At 44.5% G+C, this 23,006-nt stretch overlaps 1 protein-coding gene across 2 annotated transcripts in view; it reads right to left on the bottom strand.

Annotated features, from left to right (window-relative positions):
• The window catches only part of DNAH6 (dynein axonemal heavy chain 6), a 286,055-nt gene that overhangs the window by 213,323 nt on the left and 49,726 nt on the right, over positions 1-23,006 (bottom strand). The window contains exons 20-28 of one of the 2 annotated variants that reach the window (XM_066574325.1): positions 21,787-21,879; positions 18,184-18,303; positions 13,901-14,081; positions 9,400-9,496; positions 7,210-7,405; positions 6,936-7,100; positions 3,807-3,920; positions 1,845-1,970; positions 473-628 (exon numbers count right to left, since the gene is read on the bottom strand). In XM_066574325.1, coding sequence (XP_066430422.1) covers positions 473-628; positions 1,845-1,970; positions 3,807-3,920; positions 6,936-7,100; positions 7,210-7,405; positions 9,400-9,496; positions 13,901-14,081; positions 18,184-18,303; positions 21,787-21,879 — 1,248 coding nt within the window. The remainder of the gene's footprint in view (positions 1-472; positions 629-1,844; positions 1,971-3,806; positions 3,921-6,935; positions 7,101-7,209; positions 7,406-9,399; positions 9,497-13,900; positions 14,082-18,183; positions 18,304-21,786; positions 21,880-23,006) is intronic. The other variant, XM_066574326.1, reaches the window with a different exon arrangement.

Below are 23,006 nucleotides of genomic sequence, written 5' to 3' on the forward strand. Positions count from 1 at the left end.
CACAAGCAAACAAAATATAGCATGCTCTACCAAAGGTCCCCATGGGGGGAGGGGGTGCAAATATGTGCGTAAATGCACAATACGCTGCGCAATCCTGCAAGAACTCATTAGGCGTAATAGCCATTTAAATCGGGGTGTCATGTGTGCAAAAAAACATGCCTAATTAGCTAGTATGGGTTCATGTGCCGTTCCAGTCTAATGAGGCTCGGACCGCTCACAGACCGAAAGCATGCGAATAAGTCCCAAGTATCACTTATAACACAGTTTGAGTGTAGGAGGGTCTATTGGCTGTTCTATTCCAAAGAGTGACGAGCATTGAAGAAGCGTCATCCTCAGAAAGTCATTGTGGTCTGAATGTATTCGCTGCAGTGCAATCAGTAGAACTATATAGACTTCTAGACTTGTATACGGACCGTCCCTCCTGCATTGTAAGAACATCCATTGCATGGCTTTGTGGAGGAAATCTTCTTACCGTTAGAGGAGTAATGACCAGTCGGGGACAAGCTCCAAGATACTCATAAGCATATGTATACTGCGACAAAGCCATGCGGGCCACACAGTTGTCCAGATCTAGGTCCCAATAATAGCGCAGCTGCCGCTGCCACTCAAAGCTGTCAACGCTGCTCACCTGGACGGAAAAGAAATTCATTCTAAAACATTTATTTTTCTTTAAATTTAAGTGCACTTTATATATAGAAAATGTTCATTTGGGCAGCATGCTGCTTTATATATAGTGGCATACATGATACTTATGTCCCCATAGTATAACGTCAGAGGCATTCCTGTGTTATATGGGATGGGGCTGCAGATATTCTTAGGGAAATACAGCACCATGCGCTGTGATCTGATGCATTGGATTTCAATGCATCAGATCAAATGGGCGTATTACTGAGACGTAAAAGTGCCCGGCCGGCCAATATAGCGTCGGACGTTTTCACGTTGGGCCCAAAAGGTTGTCCTGGAACTATCTTTTGGGCCTAAAAACGTCTGCCACAGAATGGGCTCTTATGGGAGCCAATGGCAGCGGCCATAGGTGGGAGAGAGTTTAGCAGCGTGGCTGCTAAACTCCCTCCCTCTGCTCTCCTCCCCCTCGCGCAGGCTCACCTCTCATCTCCTCCCCGCTCATTCTGTACAATAGAATGGGGTGGGCAGGAGCGGGGCTAAGTGACGTCCTGTCCCGCCTGCTCCCATTAATGGCTACGGACAAGGTGAGGGGCGTGGGTGTAGCTAAGCTACCGCCCTCTCCCTAACCCTTGTCCATAGCCATCAATGGGAGCAGGCGGGGCGGGCCAGCGCTTAGCTCCACCCCTGCCCCTCCCATGGCAAAGAACGAGCGAGGATAAGATGAGTGGAGAGCCTGCGATGGGGAGGGAGGGGTAATGGGTGACTGCATGGTGAGCTTGGCGCATATGCACCGGACCCCATGCTGTGTGAACGGGCGCACAAAAGTTAGATTTGTGCGCCTGTTCACGAGCTTCTACACAGATGAAAGTGTATATTGGCTGGCCGTGAAAACGCCGGTTGATATGCGCTCATGTGAAAGAAGCCTAAGGCTGCTTCCACAGCTGCGTTAGGGACAGTTTGGGGTTTCCGTTTCTCTGCTGCCTTTTTGGAGGGAAGAAACTGAAAAAAAACGGATCCATTTTTTTCGGTTTTATTTCAGAAACAAAAACATAACAGAAAGACGGAAACCCTGAACTAACCCCAACACAGGCGTGAGAGCGGCCTAAGAGGAACACTCCATCCTCAAAATAAGTGTTACATTGACATTAACTGCGGTTTAACGTGTGGATTAATGCTTTAGATTGTAACTCATTTTATTAAATGCAAATCCTAAAGGTTACCTGGTCCTTCACAAGGTCGCTGACAATATCCCTCGCATGAACATCAATTGTTATCAAAGCCGTTATGATGTTTCTATGCAAAGCAGCAAGTTGCCCTCGGACAAGCCCGGCTAAGGCATTCAATCTCTGAGTGAAAAAGATAAGCAGATATTGAAAGAGTAGTAAAATCGTAAGATACCACCAGCAATATGGTATGTACATCTATGCATGGGTGCATATGTAATACTGACTGTATACCCGAACTTCCAATAGTTCTGAATTTAAGATAATTGATGGTCCCAAGGATCCTAAATTATGGAATTCTACTATATAAATAGTTTTGGCTTATGTACATCGCCAGGAGATACATTTTATCGTTTTTTAGGGAAGGCTTGAAATATAAGCCCTCCCCTGAAAATATGCCCTAGCTAAACTACATGAAAAAAAACTGCATCAATACTCACCTGGCCTGCAGCGTCTGAGTCCCTCATTCTGGTCTCCACTGCTGCAGCAGGCTGCAGTGTCCTCCACACTGACATATCACTTTCTTTCTGGTGATGGGGCTTTGAATACCCCGCCTCCAGCAAAGTGAGTGTGTGACTGGATCGAGTACCAGCCAATCAGAGCCAGATCTCAATCATTCACAGCCATTGAGTGACATCACTCAATGGCTGTGATTGGTTCATAGAGCGCCGGCTCTGATTCGCTGGCGCTCAGCAAAGTTCCTGCTCCTGCAATGTATCAGGAACAGGTCGGGTTTTCAGCAGTTAGTTACAGCCGAGGCCCCGGAGGAGACAGCAGAATCAGTTTTTAACTACTTCTGCTTTCTTCCCTGCAGACTACATAACACTCAATGAGCACTATATAGTGAATAGAGAATTCGACCCAGCAATCACGTGATCACCAGATGCCCCCTTCCTCAGTACAGTAGAGCTGTAGGGCCCTAGCAGACCCAGATCAGCTCTGCCAGTGACTGATATCACTACAGGGTGATATTTTCCCCTGTAACAGGGGCTATTATGGATGCTGCTCCAATGGATGCCCCAATTAGAGTGGAAAAGTAGAAGTTACAAAAAATAGTTACAAAAATAAGTTTTAAAAAACTACAGAATAAAATACAAGAAAAAATAAAAATAAAAAAAAAAATATATATATATATATATATAAACAAAACCAAACCCATCGCTGACACCAACTAAAACTATCGCCATATGCGCCCTTTAATTTTCCCTGAAAATATGACATACCGTAAAAATAAGACATAGCATCATTTTCCAGAATTTTTGAGGATGCAGAATGATTTTTCAGGCTCTTTGAGGATGCTTGAAATATAAGCCCTACTCCAAAATTAAGCCCTGCTAACAGTTAATTTAAAAAGTCAATTTAAATAGTATCCAGGCAGCTATACATGTAAAAAAAGGTAAACCTTTTTGAACAAAAATTAATATAAGACACTGTCTTATTTTCGGGGAAACACGGTATATATCAAAGCATCTGAAACAAAATGAAGGACCCATTGCTGTATTTTATTTTGTCGTAAATATACTAATTTTAAAACAAACAACTATAAATGAAAGAATTTTTTTTAGCTTTTTACTGCTAATAAAACTAAAAAAACTGATAAAAATTTGGGGGAAAAATATATTTTAAAAAAATCGCCCTATATGTCACAGAAAAAATAATTTTGGTAGCTGAAGTAAGAAAAATAGGGCTGTAAAATCCCCACATGGGTAAAATCCCCAAACACCCTTGTCCTAGGGGGTTAAACAATTACTGCTACTTCTTTGTCTCTACAGTTGCAGTCAGGAATATTAACACTTGGGGGCCGGATTTGTATAGCGGTTCTTTCTGAAACATCTGATGCTCAGCTATTACCCGCTGTACACTGTAACCATACACCAGAACATCCTATTATCCATATTTCTCATAATTTATAGCCTCTACTCATCCTCCATGAGCCGTGTAATTTAACAAATAACGTACCGCAAAATTAACTTTTTCAAACTTTGCAACAGAATTCAGATCTTCCTCCGCTTCTCCTTCAAGGCAATGAGTTAGATCTCTGCACCACATAAGTTGGGAAATTGTCAACACCACCTGCAGAATAAATGATAGATATCCATATAGCAGTAAAGGTGAAAGGTAGATAATAGAGATGAGCGAGCGTACTCGGAAAAGCACTACTCGCTCGAGTAATTTGCTTTATCCGAGTATCGCTGTGCTCGTCCCTGAAGATTCGGGTGCCGGCACGGAGCGGGGAGCTGCAGGGGAGAGCGGGGAGGAACGGAGGGGAGATCTTTCTCTCCCTCTCTCCCGCCCGCTCTCCCCTGCTCCCCGCTGCGACTCACCTGTCAGCCGCAGCGGCACCCGAATCTTCAGGGACGAGCACAGTGATACTCGGATAAAGCAAATTACTCGAGCGAGTAGTGCTTTTCCGAGTACGCTCGCTCATCTCTACTAGATAACTCACTGACTGCGGTACATTGTGGAACAAGTTAGTACTTCGTTAATTTACAAAATCCTAATAATTTTGGTAATAGATAATACAGGCTAAGATAATTTATATAAAAACAGGATAAATGTATTACACTCAGTAACTGTGAGCCAAGTGACTGACTGCAATGCAGAATCAGATTGACGGTTGCATAGATAATGAGAAAATGTATTATTAGAGTGGGGCATAATAGAACTCGGGGTAAGGCCAGTTTCACGTGAACATATTGCAGCCGCATCAATGCGACCATAATAGGCCTGACCCCGAGGCTCTTGACCCAAACTGAGAATCTATGGTGCTCTGAGCTTGGTTCAGGAGACCTGCAGTCAGGCTGGATATCCGTCCGTATGACAGATACATAAATGTAGCTGTAAGATGTCCGTGTGAAGCTGGCCGAAGGGAATGGAAAAAAAAGTAAGATATTGGGAAAAAGTGAGAAGGAGTAGGAAGGACAGGAACTCTTGGCAGCCTTAACCCTTCAACACCACAGGACGTAAGTTTATGTCCTGGGTGCATGGTACACAACTGGGTGTAAACTTACATCTTGTAGATAGCACGGGCTCAGAAGGGAGCCTACGACAGTCTACAGCGGGAGCCAGCTGTTACCAGAAGCCATGCTCCGGCTGCAATAGCAAGAATTGGTAAGACACCGATCCCCGCTGTTCTCCAGGAGAACAGAGTTGTTGTATGCCTAGTATTCTGCGCCAAGAGTTATTGAGGATTTTGTTGGCTAAATTGCAAAGTGACAGTAAACTGTGTGCCTTCGGTTTTACTGAACATTGCTTTGGACTTGCCTCTTCATTTCTATACCACTTCGCATTCATTGAAAGACACTGGTGTAGTGGCCCAAAGTTATTGGGGCCCCTCCATCAGTGTGCATGTATTTCGCTCGTGCTTACTGTATTGTCAGTGTCTTCCCATGTGTATGATGTGTATTGCACCTCTGCAGCAGTGAATGGGTTACTGTCTGGGTTATGTCTGGAAATGTATCTTTGGTTAGTCATGTGATCATGCCATATATATGTGATTGCAAGGTGTGCAAATGGGTTTAGTCAGTGAGTTAGTCTGTCGGCGAGAGAGTGGATTTTAAGACTTGCCAGAAAGAGGAGTGCTTGGAGCTCTGCGAGTGAGCCACATAGAGACACTCAACTCTGTCTAGTTCGGAATGGAAGAGGCTGAGAGGAATCCAAAGCCTACCCTGGGCCTGCTCTACCCAGGAGATGCCAGTGTTACCCTTAAACACTGAGAGAGAATGAGGAGCCACCATTCAGCATACTCCTTTCCAAATGTGAGTGATGAGTGAGCTGAGGAGAGAAGGAAGAGTGTTGCCGGGATCAGGACCCACAGATAACGGAACTGTGGTTTCTCCTGCCTACCAATGAATCCTCCCTGCCACACCACTTTGACTTTTACCCTGTTTTTCCTGCTCGCGTGTATTACTGAACTGTACCAAGTTATTGCAAGTAAACGAGCTTCACCGACCATTCCTGGTTTGGCTCAGTAAGTTACATCCCTGAGTGTGGACTTTTTATTGCTAACAACTGGATTCACCGCAGAGCATGGAACGGTGGCGTCACCCGTGACAAAAGGACTAAGGTAATCCACCAGTGGGTTTCCCTATTTACCGTATGGGTGGGAGACCATAGAGCCACCGTGACAAGGCCCAAACTCTACCCCGCTGTCTCCTAGACTGGGGCTTGGTGCACTGGCGTCACTCTGTACTTACACTAACTACTCATTGCCTCGCCAAAATACCTGTTGTAATCCCACCTACTGCACGAGCTACCATATTCCGGGCAGAGTAGCCACCACCGTGACAAAGTCAGAGTTGGGCGCATCCGCTCAAGCTACTCCCGCCAACTCCTGCTCACTGAAGCAGCTGATTAGAGGAAATTGCAAACTCCTTCAATCAGCAATTTACTACGGAGAACCTGTGGAATTGATTTAATTTTCCTTAAAATGCATTTGAAACAAAACTATAGGGAACAAGTTTTGAAATGAATGGACCACCATGGTGTATATTGTTTTCAATAAACGCTCTGCCTCCTTCCTAATCGCTTTTTCATGGCTGTCTAACTAATGATACCTTTCGTGATACCATAAAAAGCCCACATAGTTATTAAGGAGCCTTTTGGGTGAAGGCTAAACAGAGCGAACCTGACAAAATGACATAAAACTGTATTTTGGGGCTTCACTGTACAATATGAAATCGCTAATATTGTGGATTTATTCATACTTTGAATACCAGGAGACTCCAGCAACAAAAGATACTGAATGTCTTTCTCTTGTAATTTCCATAACAGAAGGCTTATATCAAAGGGCGTAACTAAAGGCTCAGGGGCCCTGATGCAAAACGTGAGCTGGGGCCTCCCTATATCTGTATCTGTACCCGTACCCATACCTAAACCATGCTGCACAGAGACATAACTTGAAGCTTCTGGGTCCCAATCCAAAATTTGTAACAGGGCCCCCAACTATAATGCTTTATTCATAGCACTGGGCTCCCTATATGGAGAAGAGAGGCCTTATGGGCCCCTAAGGCTCCTGGGCCCGGGTGCAACCGCATCCCCTGCACCCTCTATAGTTACGCCCCTGCTTATATCTTAAAGGCATATTACCTGAGAAGGATGTCCAGCAACTACCCATTCGACTCGACTTTTATTCTGGTAATCAGCTATTGCAGCTTTGCTAAGACGTCTTAGAGAACTGTACATTGCTTCTTCCACCTTGCCCAGCCAGTCTTCAACATTTCCTCGTGCTTTTAAGCCTTTCCCCAAGCTCACCTAGCGGAGAACAATACAAGTGAGCATCTTAATTGTAAGAGCAAAATGAAAGGAAATCTATAAAAATAATGGCGACACAATAGATCAGATATCGAATCATCAGCGTTACCTTCTCTCCTTCAGGTGACAGCATGGCAAGGATATCATTGGTGAAAACCTTCTCCTGATCTCCATCATTAGCCACAATGGCAAACTCAAGTTTAGCAATAGAGTCAAAGCACTTCCGTAAGTGAGGCTGGACTGCTTGAGGATTACGCGTCTGAGCAAGTATTTCCAGCAGTTCATCGTTGGATAAGAAGTAAAATCTGTTTAAAAATACAGACAACATGCAAGACCATTAATTGGCGCATTCAGACGGGTTTTTTAGACACACATTGTATGAGTGCAAAAAAAAATAATTGCAACAATCCCCATTAAGGACAGCCTCAGATGACCGGATGCCAAATTGTGCATGCTTCAATGCAATGTATTTATGAAGTGAACTAGGCTGACGAGGTAGATTCACGCACATGTCAGGACATGCACCCCACCCCCAGCCCCTACAATGATTTTAAAGGCTATTTAAACTACTCAAGTTTTAGCCGACCCGAGTATAAGCCGAGTCAATAAGTTTTACCACAAAAAATTGGTAAAACTTATTGACTCGAGTATAAGCCGACCTATACTCGAGTATATAGTAGGTAAAAAAAAACAAAACAATACTCACCTATCAGCCGGCGTCTGTCTTCCCGGAGCGATACTGTCCCCGGCGGTGCGGCAAGCTGCTGCAGTCTTCTCCCTGGCTTGCTTTTGAAATCCCCGCTATCAACGCTGTGATTGGATCGAGCGCCGGCCAATCACAGTCATTGCTCAATAAACCAATCACAGCCATTCAGAATGACATCACTGAATGGCTGTGATTGGTTTATCGAGCGCCGGCTGTGATTGGCCGGTGCTCGATCCAATCACAGCACTGATGGCGGGGATTTCAAAAGCAAGCCATGAAGAAGACAGCGGGAAAAAGACTGCAGCAGACTGCCGCACTGCCGGGGAAAACATCGCGCCGGGGACACAGACGCTGTCTGGGAGGAGAGTATTGAGGTGTTTTTTTTTACCTCACTGGAGTATAAGCCGAGGGGGGCTTTTTAGCCCATTTGTTAGTGCTGAAAAACTCGACTTATACTCGAGTATATACGGTACCGGTAATTAGGTCCCAATGTGTTCTTTTTTTTCAGGGAACTGCACAGCATATCGTGCATGTTTCTGCACTTTGCACACCTCCCATAGGCATTGCTGTGCAATAGACAGAAAGCTAGAGCCGGACCTATTTTTTCTGAATGAACATATTGAAAACAATTTTTTGTTCGTTGTGTGCATAAATTTTACAAGTGCAAAAACGTGCGCAAATACGGTTGTCTGAAGCTGCCCTACAGCACTAATAACAAGCATACACACTGAAAATAGTGGGGTTTTCATGGACCAAAACTGCATACACCTACAGTATGTGCACGGGGCCGTAGGCCTCCAGAACACAGCCTTATTATGGTTTCATGTTGTACAGAGCCAAATATGGCCTCAGAGAGGAGCTCGGGCCCCAATGTACTCAGTAAGCTTCTCATCTGATATAAAGGCATAAGGAGGACACAAATCTGGCAAAATAAAATGCTGATATGGTGTATGGAAGCAGTAGGGCATATATCTCACGCAGACTGCATCTAACAAGTTATCATACAGACCTGGAGGTTTTTGGTCCCTTCTAGAGATGAGCGAGCATGCTCGGTTAGAGCAATTACTCGAACGAGCATCGCTTTTTTCGAGTAACTGCCTACTCGCCTGGAAAGATTCGGGGGGCGGCGGGGGGGGGAGCAGGGGGAGATCTCTTTGGACGAATAGGCAGTTACCCCAAAAAAGCGATGCTCTTTCGAGTAATTGCTCTAACCGAGCATGCTCGCTCATCTCTAGCCCCTTCATTTCCTTGACCATTGGCAGTCTCTGCGGCCAGACCAAGACTTATCCATGCAGTGAATATGTATATTGCATTCAGCTCACCACTTGGGAATCCCATTTTGGGAAAGGTTTTACTACCCGACGTACATGCACTGCAGCAAAATCTATCCGGAAAGACCCCTACAAACGTATTGTTGTCTGAAGAGATTGCTCATTACAGTTAGATTTAGTTAAAAGTTTATTTTTTTCCGTTCCTGTTCTTTTGTTCTGCCCGTCCCGTTTATTGTCAAGGGTTGTAATTTAAAGTAGTGAAATCAATACGAAACAGTAGAAGCGCCTGCCTAGCTGAAGAAGTAGCTGGGATGTTACTGACCTTGGAAATACAACGCGCTTGGATTCCAAGTAAGCCTCCAGGCATTTCTGAATTTGATCAAGCAGTGCATTGTTATTTTGAAATGCCTCCAGAAGACCTGAACATGATGGAATATTACATTAATTAGAGCATTTCTACTAACTCGAGAAGAGTCACTGGAAAAAGAATACAATGCTTTAACCACAATTTCTGCATCGACTTCAAAAACATCATTAAAAACCTCCCCGGAAAATGATGATCATAGTTGTAAATATGTTTGGAGTCACTATAGCTACAGTATGCTGCATCTGCAACCATAAGGCTGGGTTCACACAGGGCGGATTTGCCGCGGTTTTGCTGCGTTTTTTCCGTTGTGGTTTTGCCGCAGAAGAACTGCTTCAAAGGTTATTTGTGTCTTGCGGATTTTCTTCTGCAGCGCTTTTTTACTTTTTGCAGCGTATTTTGGTGCAGATTTTGCTGCGTCCATAGAGGTCTATGGACGAAAAAGCGCTGCAGAAAAAGTAATGCCGGAGCCGGTGACTGGAAGGAATAGGAGGAGGCAGGCATGACAGGGTTAATGGGGAATGAAGGGGTTAAAGGAGTTGAGAAGCTGCTGGAAAAGAGGAGGGGTCGGAAGAAGGGGTGGAGTACGCAGAAATAGGTCACGTTCCCCGGCAGTTGGAGCCATCGTTCAGAGGGAGAAGACGGAGATCCTAGAAGAAGAGTCCCACCAGCCCACCCTTCTAGTTGGGGGTGAATTTTATTGTCATGGCAGCGTAAAAGGGGGGGGTCCTGTGGAGTCAGCGGTTTGGGTTGGGGGGTGAAGGCAGGTGCTAGAGAGCGGCCTTTCCCTTTACACCCTCTTTTTGGTTAGAAGTGTGAGTTGGTGGATCTGTCGCCTCGTGGTTTTGACAGGGCGGTGCCTTGCCAAGAGGGGTGGAGTTGCTAGCCCGTGTAGGGCTAGTGGGCCTCGGTGTCGGGAGGAAGGAGACTAGAGGCCAAGTGGTGAGTGTTGATCTCCTGAGCCAGGTGTTGGAGGCGGGGGGGGGGGGTGTTGTTGGGAAATAGTCTCCCGAGTCGGGGGGTGTGCTGCGGGAGGCCGTACTAAATATTTCCCGGGTTGTGAGGCGACAGATCAGTTTTGGGGCTCATAGGACCTCCCCTGGGGTTGTTATCTGTAATGTTGTAGTTTGTTATTTTCAATAAATGGCTGCTGTGGCCAATTAAATCCAAAGAAAAGGTTTGTGGCGTGTTATTGGTTATGGGGGTAAGGGGGTTGGATGGGGTCACAGTGGGAATGAGTCCGTTATACCCTTGTCAAGACAAAAGAATGGACATGCTGCGTCTTGAAATACCGTGCCGCAGTGCAATGCTGCACTGCAAACGCAACGGCAAACCGCGGCAAATCCACCCTGTGTGAACCCAGCCTAAAAAGGATTCCTGTAGAACTGCTGCAATAAGTGGTCTTTGTAAAATACTATGAAAACTAAGTCTGAAGCACCTCATGATCCTATAGATGTTTGCCAAGACGTATGCGGATTAAAAGTCACAATGCTTCATTTCTGAGGCTGAAGTAACTTCTCACATTGTGAATGCATTCTAATCTGCGGGCATAATGTTGTAGATCAGGAGAGGCTGAGCAGATTGATATATATCGTTTTATGGAGAAAGATTTATTGTATTTTATTCACTTATATCTCTGCTCATCCTGAGCTTAGAGGTCAAGTGGGCGGTCCTATGAGAGATCGACAGCTACCTGTGCATGACTGTGAATATAGAAACATCTGTCAATCACTAATAGCTCCACCCACTGGACCTCTATGTTCAGAATGAGGAGAGATTGAATGAATAAACTACAAGTTCTACTGAATCTTTCCCCATAAAACTATATATCCATCTGCTCGGCTCCTCCTGCTCTATTACATCATGTCTGCAGTTTTGACAGCATATTCAAGCTGACAGGTTCCCTTTAAAGTTAATCTGTCATCTCCTTTGAGCCCTATGAGCCTAACCTATGGGCTCACACAAGCTGACTTGTGCTCAGGATGCGAATATTATACTTGCCTTCCCCGCCTTTCTCTCCTTTGCTGCCACTAAATGCATCTGGTGGACTACTTGTGCAGGCACATAAAACAATTGTGAAAGTACTAGTTCTCTTGGTCTATGCGCACACCATGTAGCCCACGGGCGCAGCTTTGACAGCGCATAGCGAGGGAATGGTGGGGAGAAGTATGTATAATACCCACATCCCAACAATGTGTCAGCTTCTATAAGTATTACAGGAAGGTGAGGTGGGTGCTGTTTCATACAGCCCATAGAAGTCTTTTGAGAGGAGAGAGACTGAAACAGAAATGGTTGCAGCCAATAGTAAGTGATTTACAGCTACTAAAATCAGATCTACACTGCTCACTACTTCTGCAGTGGCTTTTATGATGCAATTCTATATATGTGTGTGCTATAAAATATTAGGGATGCATGTTTTTCTCCTGTGCATTGTATAGAAGACATCATAGCAGTAGTGTTGTCCCACCAGCTAAGACAATACTGGAAATTAAAGATACAGCCTGGGAGGAGAAAAACAATGAAACATGTTTGATACAAGTCATATAATGCCAGAGATAGTGTTATTCATCATTTATGCACACGGTAGCTTATTCTGAAAAATTAGGTATTATTAATTCAGATTAATGAAAGGAGGTCCAAAAACATTCCAAACTTATTTCTTCGATTATTTCTCAAGTTTTCAGTAACCTTAGCGGCTAATTGCTAGAATTTCACACTAAGTGTTCCGCTCCTTTAAAGTAATTAATACTCAAAATGTTGGTAGAGCAGTAAGCAATTTTGTATCACCAAAGCTGCTGACATAATCCCTTCAAATTCAGGTCTCATTTAGGCCACTGTCAGATATCAGTATGGGCAAGTGTAGCAGGGCAGTGTCAGACTAGCCTGCAGAGGGTGCTAGATAGGCATTCTGACACCTGCAAAAGGAGAAGTAAGGGTTAACACCTAATTGGTGTAGCAGGAAATTGCTACAAGAGAGCCAATTCCTGCCAGCAACAGGGAGACGCTGGCTGAGAGAGCAAGAGAGGCGGTGAAGGGAGCCGCATAAGGGACTTGAAACCTGAGGTCCGGTGCGGACCAGTTGGGTCTGTCACCCTGTCTGACGGAGGAAGACGCCCTCCAGATGCCCTAGGCAGGGTTAGTGACAGGACCCTGTGGGTTGTGAACCCTAAGGCCTCGTGTCCATGGGTTAATTATTATTTAAAATCCGCAGTGTTTTTCCCGCATGCGGATCAGCGCCCCATAGGGATGCATTGGACACCCGCAGGTAGTTAAATACTTGCGGATGTCATTTTTCCCGTCAGGCGCGGATCCGCGTGCGGAAAAAACACCGCGACATGCTCCATTTTCGTGCGGGTGTCCCGCGGGGACGGCTCCCACAGGCTTCTATTGAAGCCTATGGAAGCCGTCCGGATCCGCAGAACACCCGTACCAGAATTAAACTCACCTGTCCTGGACGCTGCGTGTCTCCCCTCCGTCGCGGCCGGATCTTTTTTCTTTGGCCGGCAAATGTGCCCGGCGTGCCGAACACATCCGCCGGGCCGAAGAAAGAAGATCTGGCCGAGACAGATGGGAGACACGCAGCGTCCAGGACAGGTGAGTTTATTCTTATTTTCAGGCCTCAAGTCCCCGGGAAAGGAGGGACCCGCTGCGGATTCTGCATGGAGAATCCGCGGCGGGCCTGATTTTCCCGTGGACATGAGGCCTAAAGCTATTTGGACTGTGTATGATTTATGATGTGCTGTGAATAAAGGCTGGCAGGAGCTAGATTTTAAAGAAACTCAGACTGCTGGAGCATATTTCTGTGTGAGGTGCGCCACTTCCTAACTGTGTGGATGGCGATACAGAGGCGAGTGAACCCCAACTTGTCACACAAGCCAAAAATCTGAGAAAAAGAACAATGGAGAGATTTGCACCACTTCCATGTGTAGATTCCACTCCGGGTTTGGGTTAACAAATAATGATGCAAAATACTGGCGTGTGAAGAAGTGACCTCGGGGTGGTTTCACACGCAGGTTGAAGTGGATTCAAAACATTGTTTCTCCTTCCTGTTGGATCCACTTCCAGCTTTGGCTCAAAAACTACCACAAAAACTGGGCCGATTTCCACATAGACCTGTGTGTGAAACCAACCTCAGGCTACCTTCGCACATAGGAGGAAATGTATGAAATTACAGTGGATTACCCATGTAAAAAGCCGCCAATGTTTGTACACGGACTGGCCAGACATGCCAAATTTAAGAGGTACGTACCTCTTAATAAACTTGGCACACTTCTTTCTAGTGCCCTCCGTACTTAGACCAGCATATAAAACACCAGTCTGAGGAAATTTCCCTCATTGTCTTTTTTTTTAATTAAAAACACTGCAAGCGCATAACGAGAAGCCATGTTTAAATACCCCAAATTAAGTACTTGGCAAAACATTTCAAGTATTTCCATACACGCAAGAAAAATCTCCATACCAGGCTGGGTAGCTGCTCTGAAGGCATTAGGTAAACGGTTTACTTTTCTCATGATCTCCTTCCAGGATTTATCCACTTGTAAAAACATCTTGGCTTCCGCTGGCAGCTGCCTCGAAATATCAGGAGCACTAAAAATACTTTCCAAATACAGCCAATTTCTTTGACAAGTCAGCCACTCGTCCTAAAACCAACATTGTGAGAGGAGAGGACATAAAACAGTCACAGCATTCTGCAGGCAGTTCATTTCAAGAACTCCACATAATTGTTACAATGTTGCATCATCTACATATAAAACGTGAAAACTTGTGCATTTACTTGTTTGCTCCTCATAGGCTCCGACGTGCCTTCATGGATCTCAACTAGAGATGAGCGAGCGTACTACTCGATCGAGTAGTGCCTTATGCGAGTACCTGCCCGCTCGTCTCAAAAGATTTGGGTACTGGCGGGGGTGAGCAGTGAGTTGCGGGAGTGAGCAGGGGGGAGCGGGAGATCTCCCCTCCGTTCCTCCCCGCTCTCCCCCGCCGCCCCCCGCTGGCAGCCGAATCTTTAGAGACGAGCGGGCAGATACTCGACTAAGGCACTATTCGCTTATCTCTAATCTCAACCAAACTTGGTACACCTATTCTTCATGACCCAATTTAAAATACTGGGAGGGGGTGGAGTTCAACTGTTTGTAGCAACCAATCACAGTACAGCTTTCATTTTAGTAAGGTGTCTTAAGGAATGATGATTGGTTGCTGTGTGCAACAAACAGTTGGTTGCAATTCCGCAGTGTTTCACGCATCTCCTAGCATGTTGCTCACGCATTTGGGTACTTTGGGTATGCAAACGTGCAGGAAAATAGAGCACGCAGCAGTTTTTTTTCTGCACAACCAAAACGCGCAGGAAAAAAACGAGCATTTGAACGTACCTATTAAAATCAATGAGTTCTACTCTTTTGCATGCACGAACACACACGCACATGCGCTCGTATGGAGGGGGCCGTACAGCATGGAAGCAACATTATCGACTGAAAAGGGAAAGAAAGCCAGTACTGCATGAGGTGACACGTTGGATAGGCTCCGACAGCAGAGAGGATGGCAATATACAGTAAGAGAACCCCGACGGACGTCTTCCAACATCGGAGCTCTACAGCCTTAAATCATAATGTCTTTACAGGTCAGACAGTGGATTGGAAAGGGTTAATTCCTCGCATCCACATGACTTCAACAGATTTGCTTTTCAGTTTTAACCAATTACAGTTCCTGGTACGACTGTCATCCGGCATCACTATTAACAAGGCACAGGGCCAGTCAATCAATGCTGTGGTATTAACTCTTTCCAATCCACTGTCTGACGTCTAAAGACATTCTGATTGAAAGCTGTACAGTTTCCGATGTCAGAAGACGTCCAGCAGGGTATTCTTACTGTAGAATACTGGCCGCTCTGTTGTCGGAGGCCTCTCGAGCATGTCCAAAACCACAGTACTGGCTCTAGCCCGTAGGTGGCGCCATTGTATAATGGCAGAAAAAGAAAACCCCCAAGGAAACCCTGAATCCAAAATTGGATTGCAAAGGGTTAACGAGGTCACTGTATTGTTCCCATGGGCAGTTATAGGTAGCTCGCTCAAGAGTCGGCTCACCAGATCATTTCTTTATCTAAGCTCCAAGTGGAAAACCCAAAAATGCTGTTTACAAATAAGTTTTACAATGAACACGCCTGCCAGGGGGCATTACGTATCGCCATTAATAAAGCGCAGTGGCCCAGAAAAACAAGCGCTGGCGGCCCCCATGTGGTCTGCAGATGTTTTCAAGGGCGAAAAATTATTAAATAGATTTAAAAAGAAAGGAAAAAAAAAATAAAACTGTGAAATGTTGAAAAAAATAAATGATGATTTAAGAAAACGGTGGATGTTTTTCTTAACCTCTCTAATTAGACCAAGACAACAAGCAATATTTCTAAGCATAGCATTACAAAATATTTCTATAGAAAGATGTATATCCGGCAACGGCAGGTGTATAAGCCAGCTCCATATATAAATAATGTATTTCTTCAAAAATAGGGTCTTATTTCCCACTCAGATACTTATGTGTAAAAAAGGCAAAACAAATAGGAGGGTAGGAAAGACGTAAAGAAGTATGGCTGCTTTCACATCTGTGGCGGGGGTTCTGTTTTCCTGATCTGTTTGGGGAACCGGAAGGGGAATCCTCTGGCTGAATGGGTCTGTCTTATGATGGAACCAAACAGCACTCAACAAACCCTGTTGACTATAATGGGATCCGTTCGGTTTCCGCTCAGCTGCCCATCAATTTACCGGAAGAAAAAGCTCTATTTCTTTCAGATTTTGCTCCGGATTCAACCGGAAGTAAAAGCGGCCTTAGAGAAATAATCAGAAATAGTGATGTGAAACAATTAGAGATGAGCGAGTATACTCGCTAAGGCACATTACTCGAGCGAGTAGTGCCTTAGCCGAGTATCTCCCTGTTCGTCTCTAAAGATTCGGGGGGCGGGGACCGGCGGGGGAGAGCAGGGAGGAACGGAGGGGACATCTCTCTCTCCCTCTATTGAATGACAGCTGAGAGCTGCCTCTGATTGGTCCCTGCGCTTAGCCAATCAGGGGCAGCACTCACTCACCCATTCATGAATTCATGAATGGGTGAGTAAGAGCTGCCTCTGATTGGTGAGGGCTGTGACCAACCAGAGGCAGCCCATTCAGCAGCCAGGGATTTTAAATCCCCACCTGTTGAATACTACAGAGAGCAGTTCAGGTGAACTCCGGCTACAGAAAAAAGGTGAGTATACTTTTTTTTTTTTTTTTACACATATGCAGGATGCTTTTCAGGGAAGGGCTTATATTTTAAGCCCTTCCCCGAAAATTCACACAGCGCTTGCCGGCAGCCCATTCCTTTCAATGGAGCCGGCTGTGGCAGAGGATAGCGGGCAGCGCTCCTTTGATCAGGCCCTTTCACTGAAAACACTGCTAGGTGCAGTTTTTTCACCGAATCCTCGGGCCCGCTTACACGATTTGCGGCTGCGCATCCGTTATGCGATCCGCAAATCGCAGGGAAAAACACCCATGTGACTTAGGCCTCAGTGTAAATCCACTTTAGAATGGGAACATTTAATGATCTGAGTGACTTTGAACAAGGGATAGCCTTGTGGAGTTTTCTCGTTCAATGGTCCCGAGAGTATACCAAAAATGATGTGACTGAGAAGAAGAATCCAGCAAAAAAGGATCCTGTGGCTGTAAACAACGCACGATGAAAGTGGTCAGAGGAGGATGTCAAGAATAGTTTTGATGAACAGATGATGCACAGTCAAAAAAATTGCAGCAAAATACAAAGTTGGTGTTCCAACTTAAAAGTTTAAATGCACAACTTGCCGTTCCTTAGCACGGATGGGCTGTCACCCAGATTTCTGTTGCGCTTTGCTGATGGAGGGATAGAATTTGGTGTAAGCAGCATGAATCGCTGAACCCTTCCTGTCAGCTGTTTGGTGAATATCAATGCCCCCATCTAATTGGCAACTATAAGAAGCTATGCAGTCTTCATGGTCCAATATTTCTGCATACTATTTCAAGACTTATTGAAATCTATGCAACGACAAACTGCTGCAGTTCTGAAGGCCAAAGAGGTCCACCTCGCTACCAGATAGGTGCCTCTAGTAAAATGGCCAATGAGTGTATAGTAGACTGTATAGACAGCAGTCCATGCCATTTGGTCTCCATTTATGCTGCAACATATTGTTGTGGTAACTGCAAGAGGTCATATCTAAAAAAAAAGCAAATCAAATTTTGGTTTATTGCACCCTGGTGGCCAATCTAGTGAACTACATCAACTGCAATATGTCCTATGTCAACAGACCAATCAAATTCCCTCTCTTTCTACAGGATGAATCAAGAGGATGGAGGCAAAATTATTGTTTTTTGTATCTCCTGTAAAGTTTGATTTGACATACAACCTGCTGCAGTTATCACAACGATATGTCAGAGATATATGTTGTACAGTATCTGACATGTCACTGTATAGCACACAGCTGCATATGTGACCCATTGACTCCAATTCTAAAAAAAATGTATACTGAGCTATATACTTTTCTTTTATTGGATGCCTCTGTATTAAGGAGGCGGAGCTGCATGGGGAGCAGAGAACAGAATCAGCCTGATCCAATAATGAGGCAGAGTATGTGTCGCCTTTAACCAATAATGAGACAAGCATTTCGGCTCTCAAAACTTAGTCACTTTAAGACTTACTTTTGATAATTTACGATAATATCATTAATAACACAGGAAGAACACGACTCACAAGAGTTTGATTAAACAGGGCTAGATTCTTCTGCCATTCATCAACGCGAGGCTTGATGGGTCCAACATAGCGAGAAGATGCAATGGTTGATATGTTTATAGTACTGTCATCAAGCAGAACCTGCAGAATCACACGTCATATCAATAATGTTACTAAACATTTTTGCATCACCTTCAGACATTCTGCATTCAAAATCTGCTGAGTATCCAGTACACTAGAGCAGATACATTACAAAGCAGTACTTATTGACTTGGCACTACCCCTTTAACCCCTTGAGTGGCACGCCCGGAAATTTTCCGGGACGAGCTCCACTGCTCATAGCGACATAGCCCGGAAGATTTCCGGGCTACGTATCACTATGGGAGCTGCAGAGCACAATGCCACAAGCTGTGACAGTGTGCTCTGCCTGCACAGACCCACAGAGAACAAAGCAAGGGCTTTGAAAAACCAGCAGAAGATATTGCCGATATGCCGGCAATCTCCTGCTTTGTTTACAGGTTGCCATAGAGACCATCGGCTTGTCAGAAGCAAGCCGATTGTCTCTGTGGCAGGGAGAGCTTGGTGCTTGGCTGTCAGAGGACAGCTAGGTACCAGCTCTTACAGGAGAGATCAGAGAAAACCTCCGATCTCTGCTGTGTTAACCCTTTACATGCTGCAGTCTATGTGACTGCAGCATGTAAAGGGCTGTCACTGCAGCATGTAAAGGGCTGTCACCATCGGACCCCCGGAATATGATCAGGGGTCCTGATGGGTCCCTGTGGAAGTCCCCTAAAGGGACAAAAAAAAAGAAAAATTTTAAAAAAAAAAAGTTAAAAAATTATAAAAAAAATTATAAAAACACTTGTCTCCCTTTACTTTGTAAAAAAATCAAAAATACAATCACACATGTGGTATCCCTGCGTCGTAATGACCCAGAGAAGGAAGTTAATGCATTATTTAACCCCTTATTGACATGGCCCCTTTTTTTCTTTTTTCCCCATTTCTTTTTTTCCTCCCCCCTGTTTAAAAAATCACAACTTGTCCTGCAAAAAACAAGCCCTTATATGGCCATGTCAATGGAAAAATGAAAAAGTTATGGCTCTTGAGACGCAACTGCAAAATTAGTTGAAATTCAATGATTAGACCATTTTAAAAAACCTGCCCTGGTGGGCACGACAGAGTGGTAGGAAACCCGCCACTCAAGGGGTTAAAGAGGTATAGCGATCTAGCATTTATCACCTAACAGATGTTTTGGATCGCTGGGGTCTGATCGCTGCTCCAACTCTGGTCTCCCCAGTTGCTTTGCAATTTTCCGTCAACTTTAAATGAGGCAACAGGGCATACGCTCTACTAGACTTTATTCAAACTCCTCCTAGCCACCGTCTCAAGGCTGGTGGAACATCGTAGCCTGTTTGGCAAAATAGTAGGGGTCCCAGCAGTTGGACTCCCACTGCTTTATCATTTATCACTTAACCAGTGGATAGGTGATAAATAGAGTTGAGCGAACGTACTCTGCTAAGCTTGATGCTCGTTCGAGTATTAGCACACTCGATGGTGCTCGTTACTCGAACGAGCATCAAGCCGTGTTCGACACCGCCCCAGTTTTTGGCTCCTCCCCGTTGTGACATGCCTGCTTTGGCAGGCAGGGGGGAGAGAGAGAGAGAGAAACGAACCTAGAAAAAAAAAAAAGCTCGGCACCCGGCGTCCCACATAAAAAATGCTCGAGTCTCCCATTGTAGCCAATGGGGTTCATTACGCGAGTAGAGCTCTCGCATTTTACAAAAAACTCGACTCGAATAACGCGGACCCGAGCATTTGGGTGCTCGCTCATCTCCAGTGATAAATGCTTCTGACCGGAATATCTCTTTAAGATCTCCTATTTGTCTTATAATTGCATATTATTAAGCATCTAATATAATTTTCTAAATGCACATTTCATTTTTTATAACGAGTTCCACATGTATTACAGCAATTATTTTTATATGCCATTAACCAGTGCAGTGATTCTGGCTCCAATAAGCAAATAATTGAAATTTGCTTATTTTAGTCTACTACCCTGTTTCCCTGAAAATAAGACACACCCTGAAAATAAGACATTGCATGATTTTCCAGAATTTTTGAGGATGCAAAATGATTTTTCAGGCTTTTTGAGGATGTGTGTAATATAAGCCCTACTCCAAAATTAAGCCCTGATAACAGTTAATTAAAAAAATCAATTTAAATAGTGTCCAGGCAGCTATACATGTAAAAAAGGTAAACCTTTTTGAACAAAAATTAATATAAGACACTGTCTTATTTTCGGGGAAACACGGTAATACATGACAGTAGAAGTAATCACTGTATTTTACTATGTTACTTTCACCATTGAATAGTCAGATTACACTATGGACCTAAATATATACTAAACCAGTGATTTCTAACCTACTACACCAGTCATTCCCAACTTTATTAATGATTAACTCTCAAGGAACCTGTACTCCTATGACTACCTCTAAGAATCTTGGCGCAGCCTCCTTCAGTACTACCCAGCTCTATACTCAACCTTAGATGTGTTGACTGTTTTGTCAAGCACTTTGAGGAGGCTAATAATCAGTTTATCATATCTACTTTTAGGGATGTTTCATACAAGCATGTTTGTAAACGTCTATGATACGAACCCGCAATACTGATGTGTGATGATCACAGGATGCGTCACTTCTCCATTAGTATTTCATGAGGATTGCATCGAATCCCAAGCCTAGAACATGCTGGGATTTGCAAAACATGGATGCAAAAAACACAACGAAGGGGCAAATAAATGCTACAAAAAAGGCCATCTGAATAGGGAATTTTTGTGTCGCAAAACGTCAAAATTGCAAAGCCATGATTTTTAAAAAATATATTAAAAAAGACTGCGTGAAATAACTGTAACTGCTCGATCAGATCTTTCATGCAATGCGTGGAGACTTAGGTATTTTCCTAGCAGGTTCTGTTCTAGCGTTGTGTGAGTATTGGTTGATCACTCCTGATGTTGACTTTAGATACTGACACTCCTCTTGTGTTGTCCTTTGAACTCCTACCTGGCTCTTGCAGATCTGCATGGTATTGATTTATTCTAGATTTAACTCTCGCATCGCTTCCTGCCATCTGCTGACTACCTGTTGCTGACCCCTGACTGGTTGCCTTTCATTAGTGCTATGCTACTGCTGGAAATCCTAGACTACTCCAGGAGTTACAGAGAAGTCCAGATCCCTACATAGGGTTATAAGGGTGAAAACTGGGAATTCTTTACCTCCCTGCACCTTGGTTTAGCCAGTGCAAATCGGACTACAGCTTAGAGGGTCCATCACTTACCACTAGCTGAAAATTATTTTTCCAATTTCTCAAATTAGAATGCCAAAAAGTTACATTAACTAATGGGTATAGGGAAATAAAGTTTTTCCTTGTGGAGACAGCAACGTTGGTGTAGGGAGTCTTATAATAAACAAGGTCAGTACTGTAAAAAAAGCTTATTTTCAAACGGTAAAAAATGCTTATTTTCAATGGCTTTGGGCATATTTTATTGGCTTAGATAAGTACATAGTTCTTATTCTGGCTCTGAACAGATAGAAGCATTGTTATACAAGTAGTATTGTTGGTCCTCACCTGGATATCATCTGTTCCCCCAAGAATGAACACGTCTTTAGAATCTCGGTGTGGAACAGTAGTGAATTCAGTGGTTTTCCAGGAATCCTCAATCTAGATAAAAACAAGGCTATAAAGTCAATCAAAAAGGATTTCAGCAGAGCAAATAAGCTTGAAGGACTGTGGACCAACACAGAGGGCAAAGCTTTAGAAAAGCAGGGTGGGCTAATGAACAAATGGATGACCCAATGGAGGTCCCACCTGAGGAGCACAAATTGGCTGATTATTATGATATGCTATGATCTAAAATGAAAATGGAAACTTTCATGTTCATGGACCATCGTATGTAATAATAATAAACTTTATTTGTATAGCGCCAACATATTCCGCAGCGCTTACATAGACAGGGGGATACAGAAAGACAAAAGTACAAACATTACAGAACCACGGTTACATAGTAATTACTTGATGGAAACAATAGGGGTGAGGGTCCTGCTCCAACGAGCTTACATACTACAGGTAATGGGCTGATACAGAAGGTAAAGGGGTTGGAGATGTGCACGGTATGGCGAGGTGGAGAGTGAGCGATGCTATACACATAGACAATGGGCAGACATTTAGCCGTGTGACGGCAGAATCGGTATGACTGCAGGAGCGGTTTATGATGGCTAGCAGGGATTGCAGTCAGTAGGTCAGGGAGCATGTTATCAGGCGGGGTACAGAGAGGTTTGTTTAGAGAATGCGGTATGCCTCCCTGAAGAGGTGCGTTTTTAGAGCACGCCTGAAGTTCTGCGAGTCCTGGATTGCTCGGGTAGCCTTTGGTAGTGCGTTCCAGAGGACAGGTGCTGCTCTGGAGAAGTCTTGGAGGCGGGAATGAGAAGTTCGAATTAAAGGGGCGCTCAGTCTGGTTTCGTTAGCAGAGCGGAGAGCCCGGGCTGGGTGATGGATTGAGATGAGGGAGGCGATATAGGGGGGCGCTGCACTGTGGAGCGCTTTGTGGATGAAGGTGGCGAGTTTAAATTGAATTCTGTATTTAACGGGCAGCCAGTGCAGTAACTGGCACAGGGCAGAGGCGTCCGAGTAGCGGCTGTACAGGAAGATGAGCCTGGCTGCCGCATTCAGGATGGATTGGAGGGGGTAGAGTCTGGTGCAGGGGAGGCTGATCAGCAATGAGTTGCAATAATCAAGCCGTATGTTTGTTTTGTTGAATTTTGGCACAGCTAAGGTCACGTATTGTTACT

This window comes from Eleutherodactylus coqui, chromosome 7 (genome assembly GCF_035609145.1).
Source record: "Eleutherodactylus coqui strain aEleCoq1 chromosome 7, aEleCoq1.hap1, whole genome shotgun sequence".
Classification (NCBI taxonomy): domain Eukaryota; kingdom Metazoa; phylum Chordata; class Amphibia; order Anura; family Eleutherodactylidae; genus Eleutherodactylus; species Eleutherodactylus coqui.